The sequence below is a fragment of the Eschrichtius robustus genome, chromosome 10 (assembly GCF_028021215.1).
Source record: "Eschrichtius robustus isolate mEscRob2 chromosome 10, mEscRob2.pri, whole genome shotgun sequence".
Classification (NCBI taxonomy): Eukaryota; Metazoa; Chordata; class Mammalia; order Artiodactyla; family Eschrichtiidae; genus Eschrichtius; species Eschrichtius robustus.
Genome location: NC_090833.1, coordinates 35,654,323 through 35,672,500, shown reverse-complemented (window position 1 = coordinate 35,672,500; position 18,178 = coordinate 35,654,323). Strand labels below are relative to the sequence as shown.

The following is an 18,178-nucleotide window of genomic DNA, read 5'->3' as shown; positions in this document are numbered from 1 at the left end:
AGGGTATATTGTACATTAGATCTATGTGTGTAAATACGTTTATAAAAAATATATGTGTGTACATACATACACATTTGTAAGAACTTTTGTGTCCTACAAGTTTGTGTCTGTTATTTGGTACCTAACATGATCTTTGCTTCTGAAGCTACTTTTTACTTTCTAATAATAGTTTCCTTTTGATCAGTGTTGTTCATCCAGAAATTACTGTCTATAAGTGGCTTTCTTTTAGTCAGACACCTTAGTTTACATGAATGTGACATTTATATTGGTAAGCTGACCACTAAATAGTCTAATTTACACACCTTTCTTTAGAAAGTTACATTGGATAGTTAAGCTTAAGATGCATAATGGATAAAATTTTCAGCATGGTTGGAACATACCTACTCTTTTTTTGATCTCATCACTAATGATGGTATAATCAGTAGAGATTTTGCCATTCAAAAGTTATTTTCTGAATTATTGCCATATCCATAATATTTTTAGATTGTGTGAATCATCTTTGTTACTTTTATCCCTACCCTGAAAAATAAATGAAAGAGGAATGATAGATCAGGTAAAGAATTGTTTCAAAGTGTATGTCAAAAATTATAAAGGTTTAAAAAAGATTTAACTCATTCTAATTTTAGGTATGCATATGTGTATGTATATGTTTGTGTATATACGCATTTTTAAACAAAAGCTATAAATTCACATCCACTTTAAGGATTGCCATTTACTTAGCTTGGTGGTTTAATTTATTAAAATCATTGCTATAATATAGTTATTAAAAATATTTTCTGTCTTCGACAGTTCTTTTTTCTGAGAAGATAGTAAACTGATCAACTATTCATAAAGAGCTCAGAAGTGTCTCTTAACAGAGTCATAATTTAAGCATAAGGAAAGATTTATATGTGTATCCATAAGGAAATATCTCCTAACTGGTTTTTGTTGTTGTTGCTGCTGTTGCTTTTGTTTTGTTTTGTTTTGTTTTGTTTTGTTGTTACCTATTCTGGTTTCGGTAAATCCATCTTTTATCAAAGTATTGAGGTTTTATTGGGTTTTTAAAGTTATATCTCTATAAATGTAAAGATGGAGAAGACAACTTTTAAGGGAAAAGGCATGAACTTTAGATTCTTGAGGTTGTTTTTTGGTTTGCTTTTTTAATTCTCTTGTTATCTATGTCATAGAGTATTGAAAGTTAGTAGCAAGTGATTAGGTAAAACATCAGAAATATATAACTACAGCGAAAGCTTCTTAAAAGCAATTGCTATTAAATTGTTTTCTGTCATACTACCAAGGTTCAAAATGTTCTTTTAAAAGGTGTACTTGGCGAGTCTTATTGATTTTGACCACTGCTGTTCATTTATCAGTTTAACCGAGTTATGGCTCTTAATCACATCTTAGTACCCCAAACTTCTAACCTGAAAAGAAAAAAAAGAGAGAGAAAACTTTGTAACTGGCTTTCTGACAATGGCAGGGAGTGTGTTAAACCAGTGTAAAATTCAATTAAACTGTCTAGCCAGGTTTTTGAAGCTGAAATGCAGACCCTTTCTGTTAAGCTTCTTATTTTCCTGTGACCGACACCAGTGGATTCTGGGTTATGCCAAAACCAACAGGCTGTAAAGTACCTTGTTTCATGCTCCCAGCTGATCAATATTTTTATTTTCCAGGCTTGCCCAGAAATCTGGAGGCAGTATCACCTAACGGTAAGTAGAAACACCTTTTTTATTTTCCCCAAGACCCAGCCTATTTACCCTTCTCTGAACTGCTGACCATAAAATATAGACAAGCATCTTCTACTGGAAGATAATAAACATCTGAAAGAGTTTTTTTGCACTGAGAAAGCAATAATACACTTTTTCTCTTCTCCCCTGCCCACTCCTCTATCCTTTATCTTCCTGCTGTTCAAAGATTTTGATTGTTTTTTATTACTCACATCATTTAATGATTACATCATGGTATTTCTCAGTCTTCCTAGACCACATTCATTAAATTAAAGGGGAGAAGTATGCTAGAAGCAAAAAAATAGTAGAAATCCAGCATCTTTAAAATGTTGTATCTACAGTCCACAAGCATACAGTCCACACCATCTTCCATTATCATTTTTCTGGCTTTACTGAAATGTTTACACATATTTTTCAGTGAAGCTAGAAAAAACTTAGTGTATCTTTCATATAGAACAATTCAACTGTCATATCCTTAAGCTTCTCTTGACATTCAAAGTATATAAATATCTGCTTAATACCATTCAAGTTATTTAATTCTATGGTTTCCTTTTAATGTGATTTTAGGCTAAGTAGGAGCAAAAAAAATAGTTCGCTGTGGAATCAATTGGTTAATGGTCAATATTATGAAGTCAGTTTATTTTTATTATTTAGCTTAAATAATTTCAATAATTCACCATAGCCCTACTCATCATTTCTTTTAATGTATTAAATATGTTGTGCTGAGCAAGAGACAACATTAAAAATTACTCTTGTAATTATACAGCTATGCAGTTTATTTAAAAGCAGTTCTTTAAAGTTTAACTTATTAAAAAGTTTTTGTTTATAGGAAGACATAGTAAAAATAGAAAGGGCAGAGTTTCTACAAAACACATCTTCTTACTGCTCTCCTCTTATGGAGTAAAAATAAACCAGTAAGTAGACTCAGTTGTGCCTATCACAAGCCCAAGAAGTACATCAGGTCGTTTGTTTTCACATTGTTATCACTGTTTAATTTGTTTAAAGATTCTCGGTAGAAAGCTGTAATTCCTTAACTATCCTCAATCCCAAATTGGGTTTTGTTAAAAATCTTTAGTGTTATCCCCTACTCCAAAAAATAAATAAATAAATAAATACATGCACATGCGAGCGCACACATAGACACACACACATGTGTTACACATATATGTTACAGGTGTAACTCATATGAATACATTATGTTTGTGTTAGGGTAGCAATTTTTTTTTAATCCTAACAGGCTATGGTGAAATTCTTAGCCTAAATTTAATTGGAATCCAATCATGTATTATACTTTTCAAGATCACAGTCACTCTTTGTAACTGTATAGCAAGTTTTTCATCAACATTTTTTTTAAGTAATAGCCTAATGGATTTGACATTGCATTAATTTTCCTTTTTCCCCTAAGTTAGAAAATTCCGATCTTGAAAACTTGAAGTATAGAAAGTACTATTTTAAAGCCATTCTTTTCATTATTTGCACCTGCATTCTTTCATATAACTGTCATAGAAGGATAGAAATCAATGTTTAGTATAACAGATATTTGAAGGTTCATTTAATATTGTAGCTTTTGAAAAACATAAATTGTAAAAAGAATAGTTGGGGGAAAAAAAATAAAAACAAAACGAATTTGCCTTTGGGGAAATTACAGTATATTCTATCTATAAGTTTAACAAAATCATTTTGAAAAGTTTGTCATAATTTGGAATCCTGATTAATTTTTCAAAATAATATTGAAATAACTATCACAATTCATAATTATCAAGTTTAAATTAATAATTAGTAATTAAGAGTTAGTTTACTGTGCAAGTATAAATGCAAAACAAGTATATTTATAAACATGTACATCTATATCAATCCAGCAAAATAGCCAAATAATTATACATATAGGAAATATCCTAATGTGTGCAATTAAGCAATATTTAATCTTGAGTGAAAGTAAGATGCATGATGAGTTTAGTCATCTTCAGCTCTTTTACTAGGCGATGGACTGCCATCTATTGACTCATAGTAGCCCTCACACGTGAATGTGGCGTCAATCAGGGCAATGACCGAGTAATAAAGCCCAGGTTAGAGCTGCTATTGTATATTCATTTAAACCAATCTTCTTAAAACTGGATATTTCTACACTTAATCATTGATTAATTTCTTTTTCTAACCAAAACATGCCCATTTCTTACCCAAAATGAACTATGCTTTTTGAGGGGAGAAATTGATTTGTATATCTAGTTTGGAAATGTCTACATTTAAGAAGTTTTCTATTGCTTTTATCTGACTCTCAATCAGTGAGAATAGAAGGACATTTACACAACCTAAAGTTTAGCTACTACAATTTAAGGTCTATCCAGGAATCACTTTCTTTAAAAAAAAAAAAAAATGTCTATAGGTTAAACAGAGTTTTATTTCTCAAACACGTAAGAAAGATGGTAAGTTGACTGGTGTAAATGGACGTGTGAAATCAAATCAAATCAAATCAAAAATTCCTTAAAACACATTTTCCTCATTCTGAAATAAGAGGAAAATTAAAAAAGAGAGGTGTTCACTATTTTCAGCAATTTCATGAGAGATCAAATAAAGTCTCCTTTACAACTTACATCTGAATAGAATAGCTTTTTAACCAGACTTGACTTCATTAATAAAAAAATAAGACCATCATTCTAAAGCGTACATGCTAATAAAACTCTAAGACACTACATATATTTTTGTATATGTACATATTATAACAACTATTTGGCCATGTCATTTTTCTTTATATATTTTAATGGCTATAAAATTATGTCATGTAATTTAATGACTTTAGATTATCAATTTGGAGACCAGCATGGGAAAAAGAAAAATATATGATTTTTATTTAGCAATTAAATAATTTCTCCAAATAGTTTATGTATTTACCTCCTTCAAAAAATGTTTAGAAAGTTTTTAAAATCTTCAGTAATATAGCACTGTTCTTATATTTTAATTTGTTATATTTTCAGATTTTGGTAAAGCCTAACTTTGAATATTCTTTTTCATCTTTCAGATAACTCATTCTAGATAAAAAAATTTCCCTCTTTAACTATTCAAGAAGGAAAGTCCCTTCCCCCATCCCCTGTCATTTCTAGTCTCATTTATATTAAAAATCCTAGGCCAAAATGGCCACCAGCAGAGTTTTACAACCAACAGAATTTTTAACTAGTAGAGGCTATAATTTGACATGCTTTGGACATTTTGTTAATCTTGTTTTTAATCTACTTAAAAAAGTAACCAAGAGTTTGCTATTTGGGTGCCCTATGTATTAAGAACGAAAAAGGACAATACATCTTTTATGTTTAATTTTGCGCTTGGATTTCTTTGTGTGCATTGTTAAAATGTGTTACAACCTACTACCTTTTATTTTAACTAAAAGTTTAAACAGGAAGCAAATGTAACCTTTTTGGAAGAATTAAGTTTTAAATGTTTCTTTATATATAATGTTTGGAATGCCTAGAATTCAAAAAGTAAAATACTTGCTCTCAGGGACATGGAGAGGAGTAGTTTGCTTGTCTTCCTTTCTAGTCTAGGAAAGGCTTGTAACCTGAGTTTACTAGTAATTAATAGTAGTCTTACCTGAACCAGTTGAATGCCAGAGTATATCTTATAGACAATAATTAACAATATCATTCCATCTTGCCACTCAGTTTTCTCTCCTTACCTGGAAACATCAATTTAGAAATGTGTTTTCTGGATTTTCACAGTATGGAAACAAATGTTACTCTCTAAAACATTCTCTGCCATACCATAGAATAGGTAACCCTAAATGTCAAAAGATTTAAATTTAATTTTAGAACTATGTTTTACAGTCCAGAAGGAAAGACTAAGAAAGTGGAATTTGGTTATGAGGCAATAGCTGTACAAAGGGCTTTATCCTGGAATTATGACGTAAGTTAGGGTGGGTAACAATTTTCTACCTAATACTAAAATGGAATATATTTTACTTACCTTAAAATGAGAAAAAATTAAAGAGTCTAAAAGAGTTTTAAAAAGTCAGCCTCAAGCCAGAACCTTTTCTTTTCATGGACAAAAATTCTCTGTCTCTCTCTCTTCATTGAATATATGTTGGGAATCCTAAATCTCAGAATCTGAGAGCTCCTCGGCTACATAAGCAGAACTGCAAAACCCACAAGAACCCCATCCACACAGTAGATATCAAGAGATAGGACTTTCCTTTTTCTTGTGTGTGTGTGTGTATGTGTGTGTGTATCAAAGGAAATAGAACTGGTTACATACTGCATTTTAAAATGTCAACTACCTCCAAATAGAGTGAGAACTAGGCCTCACTCTATTTTAGAATTATTTAAATAAACTTTTTCTTCATACTTTTTTTGAGGCCTGGCATACAAATTATCACAAACTAAGACTTTATAAATTCATTTTGGAGGCTCTTATTTTTGGTTGTTCAATTCACTTTGCCAGTTTCCTTAACAACTGGGAATACTCTTGTTTAAATTGTAAGGTTTTTTCCTCTATGTCTTGAATCACTGTGGTTAAGTGTTGCTATTAAGATATTACATCTCTGTCAAATTTTCAGAGTTTTAGTTTTTATTAAAAATGCCCTTAATACTAGAACACTACTGAGGTGAATATAATCATGCTCTGAGGATTCAGATGGTACATGACTATTTTGTAGTACCTCAGGGTCATCTTTCCATTGTAGTACTTATAAAGTAAATCACACTGCTTTATGTTTCAAGTTACTTTGGTGTCTGAATAAAAAGAATTTTCTGAATAAGCATTGATAACTTATTTTTCTAAAACTCCATCTCTGATAACAGAGATAGAAATACGTTTGGACAGTGACCAAAATTTTTAAAGATTTTTTTCAAATGGAAAATTTATGTGAATACTTTAATATTTATTTAAACATTCACCTTGTTCTTAAAGAATTTAGTGTCAACATTTTGCTAATAATTTTTTAGTTCAGTCTTACCATGTTTTGAATTTAGTGTAAAAGATAATTACTACATTTACAGAATAGGTCAACTGAATTTTTTCACTAGCATGTTGAACCACATTTGCTAGAACTTATCATTGGAAGCAATTGGAAAATGCAATTTCAAAGCAAATGAAACCTGGAATTATCAATCTCAATAAATGAGATTCATTTAAAAATAAATACAATTTGCCAAATCATCAAAAAGCAATTTTCTAAAGCTTCTGTAAAAGGAAGGGGAAAAAAGTGAACGTTGTGAATTATAAATGCATATGTTATTTTTCCTCTCACAATGTTTCCTCAGATCTCTAGACATTGTGTGTATACAAACTTGTTTTTGAATGGGAGTAGAATAAAATTATTAGATTTGAATATAGTTTATTTCTATTTATTGAAGCACATGGGAGCGCCTTCATATTTTCATTTTGCCAGAGAAATATTGAAGTGTCATCCCTTTCAGAGAGAGTGCCCAACTTATTTGATTTCTAATATTTTAATGCAAAAATTAATTTGTTTTAAATGGGAAGTCAATAATGGAATATTTTGAGTAGTTGTTTCTTGTTTTAATTAAATAATATCAAGTGCTTTATGAAAATAATTCTAATGTAGATTTAAGTGTTTCAGATAATCAAGCAATGAAAAGTATGTAGCATTCACACAATTTAGAAAAGATTCTTTACAAAAGTTTTGGCCTACAAACAGCTGTGTTTTTGTCATTTTCTAAATATCTTTAATGTCCTAATCACCCATCATTGTGATTTCTTTTTATTTTTTATGTAGTACATGCTGCTAATAATAAACTAATTGCATCTAAAACTCTAACAGCAACTTCCTTTCTTCAATTGACAAAACAATACTTGTGCTTGTTTATATGCCCCTTAGTGGCTGGCAGCAGTCTATTACGTTTAAGACTTACATATTTACTGTATGGACTTCAAGTTTTACTTCTGTTTTAAAAATGTAAAGAAATTCCTGTTGTCTTTATTTTCTTACCTGTTAATAATGTTTCTCCTGAGGATGATAGAAAGATGGAAAATTACATTTGGACTTTTGTTCAAATGTAATTGAACAAAATTTGCTAACTCTTTTTTTCTTTTCCCTAGTTATGTTCACCTTTACTTACAAAGGAATTATAGTTAGTCATTGTAGGGGCAATTTCTTCTTGATACTTAAATTTTGTGGTAATTAAATTCCAATTTCTAAGTATTTATGATTTTAATATATATATATAACATTTTTAAAATATTTTCTTTCTTTTCCTTAAAAAACACATACATTATTCATATAATCCCAAAGCAAACTACGTTGTTTTTTTCCTTGAAGCTGTACACTTTGAAATACTGTCCCTGTTATGACAAAAATGAATGGAAACAGGTAGCCTGAGAATTTTCAAGATCCGTGAAGTTTAACACTGCACAGTATATAATAAATCAGAGTTCAAAAATCTGAAGTGTTGAATGGTACCTATTCTTTGTCATGTTAAGTATATGTTAAAGAGCATACAACTATTAGGTAGAATAATTTTAGCATATTCAAGTGATTATTTTTCATATGTACTTTGAACGGGTGATTCATGTATTCCTTAAATAAATATATTCCAGGTGATTGAGCTTGTCATGATCTTCTCTGGACATTTCAGTGCAAGAATAAAAGTAAAGTATACTGGACAAGTGATATTGGTATTAAGCATTCCTTTTAGTAGTCATGCATGTGAATGACATAGTAGATTACAATAATTCCTAACAGATCTTAAGTATTTAGGAATCACTTAGTCATTCACAGTCATGATCAACCATAACCTTTAAAGGTTTTGGTCAATCATTTGACTAATCTGCAGGAAAAGATTCCTGAAAGAACCCCTTGAGTTATTGACATGAACAATCTCTCTGAACTCGTGTTACATTTTCTGTTATGGTATAAACTACAGTTGTAAACTTAAGTTGAATTATGTTTAAGGTTTTAGAAGCAAAATCTCTTAAAAGACTAAAAGTTAATGAATTACTGATAAACTCAATCAGATTTTAGACTTGAAATTCATTTGCCATTTGATCCCCACATGCCAGAAAGTCATGAGAGTCATATTTTTGTACATTTGCAAAAATTTTCTTCCAGCTGTTTTGAGTTCGGCAGTGGTCCTCCAAGACCAACAACTCTGGTTTTTTAGAAATATCAAAACTATTATATGAAGAAAAATGCTTCATGTTTAGAGGACATTTAACCAAAAATATATTTTTAGTATCTTTGGAATTAAAATAGATCGTCACCTTAATTGGTGTACCACTACACTGGCAGATCACATTTCAAAAACAAGAATTATTCAATGGGAATGTTCAGAAATTCATATTAGCTTTGTAAAAATAATTCACTGTGTGAATCAGTTGGTAATAAAGCTATCTCGATATTTTAATTCCGTTTTTCAAAAATCATACAGAATTGAATCTATTAGCTAGATTATAAGGTCATCTTTATAATGTGTAATATATCCATGTCTATAAATACCCATTTTACATAAATATTGTTCCTTTGCATGTATTTGTGGATTACCCACATTTCTTTTCAGTTAGGGGAACTAAGTTTTGGTTGTTCCTTAACTTCATTTATATAATAAAATCTCAATTCTCTCTTTCTTGGATCTCTCACATTTCATTTATTTGTCTTTATACCACATTTCCTTCTCATTTTACTGAAGTCCTTAGAAAAATGTGCTATAAAATTGGGCTGAAAGGGCAGACTTATTTCTGAGGAAATTACTAAGGAATGTTTTTTATCATAATATAGGGGAAAGAATGCCAGCTTTGGGATCAAACATTGGTTTAAATTCTGGCTCTTTCATTTACTAGATGTGCAAACCTAGTTAAAGTATTTCCCTTCTGAGACCCTCAGTTTCTTCATCTGAAAAATGGGTATAGTGCCTTCTAGAGCTGTTATAAGTATGCAGTGAGATAATAAATGTAAAGTACTTAGCACAATACCTAACACTTAGCCTGTGTTCAGCACTCTGTGAGCTCCAATACAGCAAACCCACAAATTCCTCACTCCTGTAGAGACAGCAACTGGACTAATAGCCCAAACTCAGATTATGTATTGTGAAGCCTTTTATTTGCCTACGATGAGGAGATCCGTAATGACCCCTTTACTGTCTGTCTCCTAAAAATTTTTCCTTCTTATAGCTATTGAAATTAAAATCCCCACAAGCAGTGTCTTTTGTTAAAATTATTTACCTCAGTTTTCATTTTCTAGTTATTTATGCTTGTCTTCTTTCTAGAAATGTAGGTGAGTAACTTTATAGCAAACAAATTATTTTCTTAATTTGATTTGCCTAAAAATCATTATAAAGACTTTTAATTAAGAGTAGATCACAAACATATTAACTCTACTTTCTCTTTTAGTGAAAATAACTAAATAAAATATGTGCCATATAAAGATATAATGATATCATTTTGAAAAAATACATTGTTAATAAATGTATAATTCTTAGGTGGTAACTTCAGTGTCATCTGAATATAGTCATCTGTCATAACCAAATATAATACTTTCTGCTAGTGGTAGAGGGTTTATGTTAATCAGATGAGAAATTGAACAAAATAGCATATCAGTTTTTTGCACTTCAGGTAAAACTGCTTCATGTGCCTTCACATGACTGATGCCAGAAACCAGCCTGATTTCACAGCAAAATGTTGAGTTATAAGAGCTTGTTCAGTTGTTTTGCAGTCTCCCACCCGTATTCTCATATAGGTCCAGCAAAAAGGACAACACAAAATTAAGCACTTCCTCAGGGGATGTGATTGGTATTCTTTCAAAGAGCATTCCTATTCCATGTTTGTTCTTTAAGACATGTAGGAGCTAAGATGGAGCATATTGTAAAAGCAAAAAAGCATTACTTCCCCCCTTTAAACAGGTACTTACAGCTGTGGAATTCTCTACCTTTGTGACTGATGGTTAAGAGTATTTCAGTAGAATAAGCACGGGTGGGGTATGGGGAGGGGGAGAAGTATGTGTTGTAAGTCATGTGGAGTTATGGCAAAAATGAAAATCTCGGGGCTTATTTGGATCCTGTTTGTATTAGCTAATAAATATAATAAAGCTGTGGTTCTTTTATTCTACAATTTTTCAGTGATAGTTTATGTGCAATTGTATGCAAAATATATAAGCAGATTTGAATATGTTAAGCCCTGCGTGTGGTTGGGAGATGTATATTCATGTGGTTTCTGTGTTTTATAGTCTACCCCAATAAACATTCAGATAAAATATCCATGGATTCACACATGTATGTGTTCTTCTCTTTCCCTTCCCCCACATCCTGTCTCCATGCCCTCCTCATCCCTCCACCCTGCATCAAAGCTTGTGGTCGTTTTCCATCCATGTACTAAAAGGTTCTTTGTAAACCAGGCCATTTGTCCATCATTGTTTGGGGTCCAAACAGTGGTAAGATACCCTGTCACCGATCCCTCGTACTATGAATGGCAGCTCCTCTCTGGACAATTGGCGGAGGGGCCAAGAAATATTCCTGAGAGGATTATTTAACCTTTCAATTTAGAGGGCACAAAGCCTGGCTGATTAATGAACTTTCTGATGGGCGCTGATAAGCGGATCTATTTCTTTATTTCCCCTAAAAGTGATTCCTTCTCCTGTCCATATTACTATAATCTTAAACATAAAATGTGGCAAATAGATTAAAAAACAGCACTAAAGAGTTTATCTGGCTGGCAAACTGAAGGAGCTAAATTAAAATTGGTAATGACAGCAGTGGCTCAGCCTCATATATGGTTTTTAAATGCACTGTGTATTTTGAAGAGACTTATTCTCCAGTGTGACTGGTAATGACTGCTTTGGGTGCAGAGTCTGGGGCTGGCTTCTGTTATCCCCCCCCACCCCCAAAAAAATGAGTTGTGTTATCTGGATGGCTGCAGACACATACGCATCCCCCTTTCTCACTGCATGGGCAGACAAGGTCGATAGCATTACAAGGTATTTGTGGCAGTGCTTGTTTCAGTTTTCAGAGCTGCCAGTTTCCAGGCGGATTTGAATTACAAAAGAAGAAGCTGGCATGAAAATTGAAAGGTTTTATCGGCTGGTCTGAAGCCTCATAGCACATTGCTTATTTATGCAGTCCATTTGCACCAGGAAATATAAAAAGGAAATACATTTTAAAAATAAGGCCATAAAGACCCAGATATGTTTAAGATGGCAAATAAAATATAGATACCTATAATATCTTTCCAGGAAACGATTTTCACTTAATGTTGCACATTACTTCAGAAGAGCATTTATGTTGCTGTCATAAATTTGTGCGTTTGTGTCACTATGTAGGTAGTCTCTGGGGATTAAGAAGGAAGCCTTTGCTAACTTACTTTAAAATTAAAATAGACGGAGGGATAGCTCTGCAGTTTGAGAGCTACATTGGATTTATTTAAATAGGGTGGTAAATTAAACTTAAACTAACATTTTTGCATTCCATGTAAAATTAGCTATGGCCCAGTGAATAAATGCCACTACCTTTGGAGAAAATTGGGATACTTTTTAAGCCATGAAGATTTAGAACATTCAGGGGGTGAATTACTGTGATCCTTACTGTCTTGCATATGTTCATTGTTCCCTGCTTACTGAGGTTTTCTTTTTTGTTGTTGGCTTTTTTGGGGGGTAGGGGTAGAATGTCATTTACAAAAAGAAAAATCATAAATTAATAAATTTAATAGCTCCTTTTTATAAAACTTATGCTTCATTCATTTTAGTCTTCAAATATATTGGCTTTCAGATTTTGCCTGACACTTAACATTGTGAATATATAATCTGGTTGGGAGGTTATACCAGCAGTTTACCTCTATTCTTATTACTGTAGCGCAGTTTTGACTTGAAAAAGATACAGTCACGTAATCCCTTACGCTCTAGGTTACGTAAAATGAAGATATAAGTGTACAAACATACAGTACTTCAAGGACTTGAATAACCACACTGGTCATTTGCAGCCTTCAACCCATTGGCTTGTAAAACTTAAGAGTATCCAAAAGAGGGGTAGGGAAGAAATTACATGTACGTAGGAAATATCAAATCAATAAAGCAACACCCTTTATTCTGCTGCAGTTCAAATGAACACTGTTTTAGAATCTATTTTCCAATAAAGCAAATTACTCTCTGCTAAACCATGAGAAATACAATTTTTTGCAATTTTCGTTTTCACCAGTGTCTGGTACCTTTCTCATGTTTTTATGACCTGGACTAATTACTTCATGTAGTTTTTTTTTAACAGAGAAAATATCAAAAGCATACACGTCTGCTGCATGCTAATGTTGTGCTGTACATTTTTTCATGAATTTTCATAAGGATTTTTTCTACGTAGCATGTGTGGCTTAATGATGTAATCACCCGATAGACTAGAAAATGCTCCAAAGGAGACGTTCCGGTCTGTTGTGTACATAATACATGTTTCAAAAATCCGCCTAATTAAGGAATTACCCAATGGATTGGGAGTCTGTTGGGTACATGACATAGTTTTTTAACGCATAAAAAATATAGGTATATCATTATATATGGTGCTTTTAATGGCATTTTTAGGATGTAGGGGAACATAGTTTTTTTTTTGTTTTTTTTTTTAAAGGGAACGCTATTTATTTATTTATTTATTTTTGGCTGTGTTGGGTCTTCGTTTCTGTGCGAGGGCTTTCTCTAGTTGCGGCGAGCGGGGGCCACTCTTCATCGCGGTGCGCGGGCCTCTCACCGTCGCGGCCTCTCCTGTTGCGGAGCACAGGCTCCAGACGCGCAGGCTCAGTAGTTGTGGCTCACGGGCCCAGTTGCTCCGTGGCATGTGGGATCCTCCCAGACCAGGGCTCGAACCCGTGTCCCCTGCATTGGCAGGCAGATTCTCAACCACTGCGCCACCAGGGAAGCCCGAACATAGTTTTTTAACACATAAAAAATATAGGTATATCATTATATATGGTGCTTTTAATGGCATTTTTAGGATGTAGGGGAACATAGTTTTTTAACACATAAAAAATATAGGTATATCATTATATATGGTGCTTTTAATGGCATTTTTAGGATGTAGGGGAAATTAGTAGCAATGTCCACTGGAATACAATTGAATTCTTTATTTTCACTGAGGAAAAAAGGAGCTTAAAAATCTTCATAAAGGAAGCTTTGTTTTAAAATAGTTTCAAAGCCTTTAGCTTGAGGAGAGACTTTCTTCCCCGAATTTCTCAAAGGGAAGTAATACTGTGAATATTTGTCAGAACAGTATGCAAATGGAAGGCTTTGTCTAAAACCATGGGTGCAATAGACCTGGAATTCAGATCCCCAGGTGTGAGGACCCACCCCAGAAAAACACTGAAAATGGAGGACAAGACATTAGCCTTTGTATCTTTGGTCATATGGGATCGTTTTTTGCCTTTTCAGACTCAGCTTTGGTTCAGTGCACTGCAAAACTATTTGCCCAACTTTAAAATTTCTTCCTTTGATTCCTTTAGGCCCCAGCTGTGATTTTCCTTGAATGTGTACCAGTTACATTTCTGTTGGCATTTATATTGTGAACAATACCAAAGGAAAGGGAGGGCATCCATTCTTTCCCTGGCTACTTTTCATAAAACTAAATAAAATACTTAGAAAACTATATCTGAGCTCTAGAGTAGGTAGTAAAAATAATATCTTTAAATAGGGGGGAAAAGTATATTTTAAATTCAAACTTTTGTTTTGCTTAAATGTCAAATTCATGCCATTAGGTCACTTCAACTAGTGGACTTTGACTATGTTGGCAAGCTTTTGGTTTGTTGTAACATTGTCTTGGCAAGTCCTATTTGATTACTTGGGTTGAATATTTTTAAATACTTGAATATTGGGAGGAGGCTTGTGCTATTATTGAGTTTATTAAAAGAAGAAATTGGAAATATTTTTGAAAGAGTAAGGTAGTTTTCAAACATGAAAAGCATAATTGATTTGAGAGGTGTATATACAAATGTGACTTGTTCAGAAAGACTGGAGCTAAGCTCAGTGCTTTATCAATGTTACATTTGGTCATTAATACATTTACTTCAAGTACTTAATATATTTGCTTTTTAATATATACTCATATAACAGATTAATAAAAACATATAGTCTAGTCTTTAAGCATATGTATGATTTTAAAAATAAATCTGTTTTGTGTTCACAAGAGTAGAAAATTCCCTTTAGTTAGTGCAATTGATTGCAGATCGTATATAGTAATGAGCTTCAACTAGATACAAGCCCTCATTGGATCAAAGTCAGTTTAGATAAGAGCAGCCCAAGGTCACAGAGAGAGATGCCCAGCAGGTCATTTGCATAAAAAATTACTGTTAGAAATAGGACACTGAGGCAGCTCTGGCGTTTTGATCTCTTGGCCTTTGTCATGGAGATTCCTAGTAGTGAAGGGAGTAAGGCCAGTGTCCTAGATAATGATTAACTGTTTTAATGGCATTCATTCATTCATTCCGCACTAACTACTCATGCAGAAAAAAGGGTTATGTAAAATGACATTAGAAGAAAATCATTTGTAATCGTTGCATCGGGCTGCACTTTGAGGAGACATTAGGAGTAAATCCGTGGCGTGGTAGGCTTATGCTTTATCTTCTGATATTTACTGAGTTTACTGGTGCATGAAAAGCTTTCAGCAAGAATAGCAGATGGGATGGACCTTTCATAGGTAACGCTATCTACCAGGTTATTACTTCTATATATTGATAGTAAAGTAATCTCTAAGATATCACCCTACAAATACAGATTATTTAAATGTCTGTAACAAAAAAAAAAGAAAAGAAAAAGATCTGCTTTCATAAATAGTTCATTTGGTTATCCATTGGGTCAAAGTCTTTAGATAAATCTTTTAACTTTAAAAAAAGTTCTAAAAACTACATTCATTCCCTTGCATTTAACTTTTTGTCTGCGGTACAGACATGTATGACAGAATCTTGAACTTAGAGCTAATCAGTTGACACATTCTGCTTTAAATTGGACCTTTACTGTTAATTAAAAATAAAGGCATGCTCCAAGGCAGAAATATTGAGTCACAAATTTATATTTCTAACACTTTAAATAGCTGTAAGATTTTTGTTAGATCATAGTATGAAAACTTGTCCACTGGAAATAATTATTGAGTTTTCAGTACTATATTTTCTAATACAGAAATGTTCTCTAATTAGGTAAGATCTAGGCTGATTTCATTCCTATTAAATCCTAGTACATGATAGTTTATTAAAATGAGAGTATGTAGATAGTGTTTGTCATGTCATTTACTAATTAATTATTGTGAAACAGTCTAAATTTCCATAGCACAATATAAATACTGTTGCTATTTTTATTAGTAATAATGGAAGTTTTTAACTAGTGATATTATTCAGATGAATGAACATCCAAATGTTTGCACTTCATCCAGGGGCATAAATGAACAGTGGAGCTAAATATGAAGCTTTTTGAATGAGATTTCTTTCAAAATAAAATAAGTATCAACATGAAACATGCTTTCAAAATCTTGATTAAGAAGGATCTCTCTATTACTGGTACTATAAGACTGATTCCTATTCTCTTTGTATTACTAATTCCTTCCTGGTTCTGCCAGAGTACATAGCTAATTCTCAAGGTAAAGTATGAGAGATGCTTAGGAAGCTGTATTAATTTATTCAGCCTTTTTAATATATCAAAGCATAATTTTATACATTGTCCCTTAATGACATAAAAATTGATATAATTTCCCAAAGTATCCAAATTATTAACAATAACTAAAATGTATTGGATGCTTACTATGGGCCGTGCACTTTATATATGCATTACCTGATTATTCATTCATTAATATTTGCTGAACTCCTACTATATGCCTAGGCCTGTTCTAGGATCTGGTGTGCAGCACTGAACAAAAAAACAGACAGAATCCCTTCAAGTTGGGAGATAGACAAAACAAACAAGTAAAATATACAGTATGTCAGATGTAGTAAGTGCCATGGAGTTTTAAAAAAGGAAGGGAGGGAGGGTAGTGAAGCAGCGTAGGGAACACCAGTTGGAGGGAGCTAGCAACGTTAAATAGGGTGGTCAGGAGGGCCTTACTAAGAAAATGACATTTGAGCCAAGACTTGAAGGAGGTGAAGGAGCTTACCATATTTATCTGGGGGAAGAGTGCTACAGACAGATTGAACAGCATTTAGTACTACTTGTAATTTCCTCAGACTTAAGCAATAAAATAATTAAATTCAGAGAAATTCTATAAAGCTGTTGCTCTGTATCCTCAATCAGTAGCAGAGATTTTCGGTATTCATATCTACTTTAAATACTTTTATTGGCTGCATAATTCATTTTCACTCTAAAATTTTAGAGGCTGTAACATCTACTCATTCACCACCTATTTATTGAGCACTTACTATGCTCTAGGTCAGGTGTTGGCAAACTTTTTTTGTAAAGAGCCAGATAGTAAATATTTTAGCTTGGCAGGCCACTCAATGGTCTCTGTCATAACTTGATCCCTGTAGCATGAAAAGCAGCCTGGCTGTGTTCCGATAAAACTTTATTTATGGACACTGAATTTTGAATTGTATATAATTTTCACATATTACAAAACATTCTTTTTTAAAATTTTTAAACCATTTTAAAATGTTAAAATCATTCTTACCTTATAGGCCAAACAAAACAGGCAGGAGGCCGGATTTGACCTGCCAGCCATAGTTTGCACATAGTTGCATAGTTGCATAGTTTGCACATAGTTGCACACTTACTCTAGATTTTGGGCATAGGGATGCATAGTGGACTAGATGAAGATCCCTGCCCTCATGCACCTCGCATTCTAGAAATGGGGAAGCAGATGATAAACATAATAAATAACCAGTTTAGTATACTGGAGGGTGAAATAGGGAAAGGAGGATCAGGAGCACTGTGGCCTTTACTCTGAGAGGAGGTGATAGGAATGAACCACTGAAGAGTTGTGTAGTGGTGTGACTATCCTTATGTTCTGTGCTCCCAAGGAGAAGCCAGAAGTGCCGTAGGGGTACAGGTGGCCCCTCCTGTGAGGAAGTCCCTACTTGTATCCGTACCAGTCAAGTTCCAATGTTTGGATATCCCTGCTAATTTGGTTCTCATCAGCTCCCCTCATAATTACTTCCTGATTCATCTTGTCCTTTTGCATAGGATTTGAACCAATGGAACTCTTATTCCGTGGACTAAACATAAGTGAGCGTATTTTCTTTCTCATGAATCAATCTAGAATTCTGGGCTCAGAGATAAGTTGTCATGTATTTGCACAAACATAAGTAGAGAAACTTTTAAACATAGGTAAGTTTTTCAGAGAACGTGTATAATTTGGGGGGTGGATTATTCTTTCATTGGTTATACTCTCTGCTAACAGTTGCCAGTTAGTTGTTGAGCCCATACCATTAGCTTCACACTAGCTTCCCATGCCACATAAAGTAAATCCAGCGCTCTTCACCCTTATTTATGATCTGGTCCCTCTTCACCTTTAGAACCTCCTTTTCTCCTGGTCTTCCTTCACCTACTACACTTCCAAGTTATAGATATTTTTCAGATACTCAAATATAGCAAG

General features: G+C 33.1%; 1 protein-coding gene across 4 annotated transcripts in view; it reads left to right on the top strand.

Annotated features, from left to right (window-relative positions):
• The window catches only part of ZCCHC7 (zinc finger CCHC-type containing 7), a 241,384-nt gene that overhangs the window by 207,876 nt on the left and 15,330 nt on the right, over positions 1-18,178 (top strand). For all 4 annotated transcript variants that reach the window (XM_068553461.1, XM_068553459.1, XM_068553460.1 and 1 more), the window contains exon 6: positions 1,650-1,685. In XM_068553461.1, the coding sequence (XP_068409562.1) occupies positions 1,650-1,685 (36 nt within the window). The remainder of the gene's footprint in view (positions 1-1,649; positions 1,686-18,178) is intronic.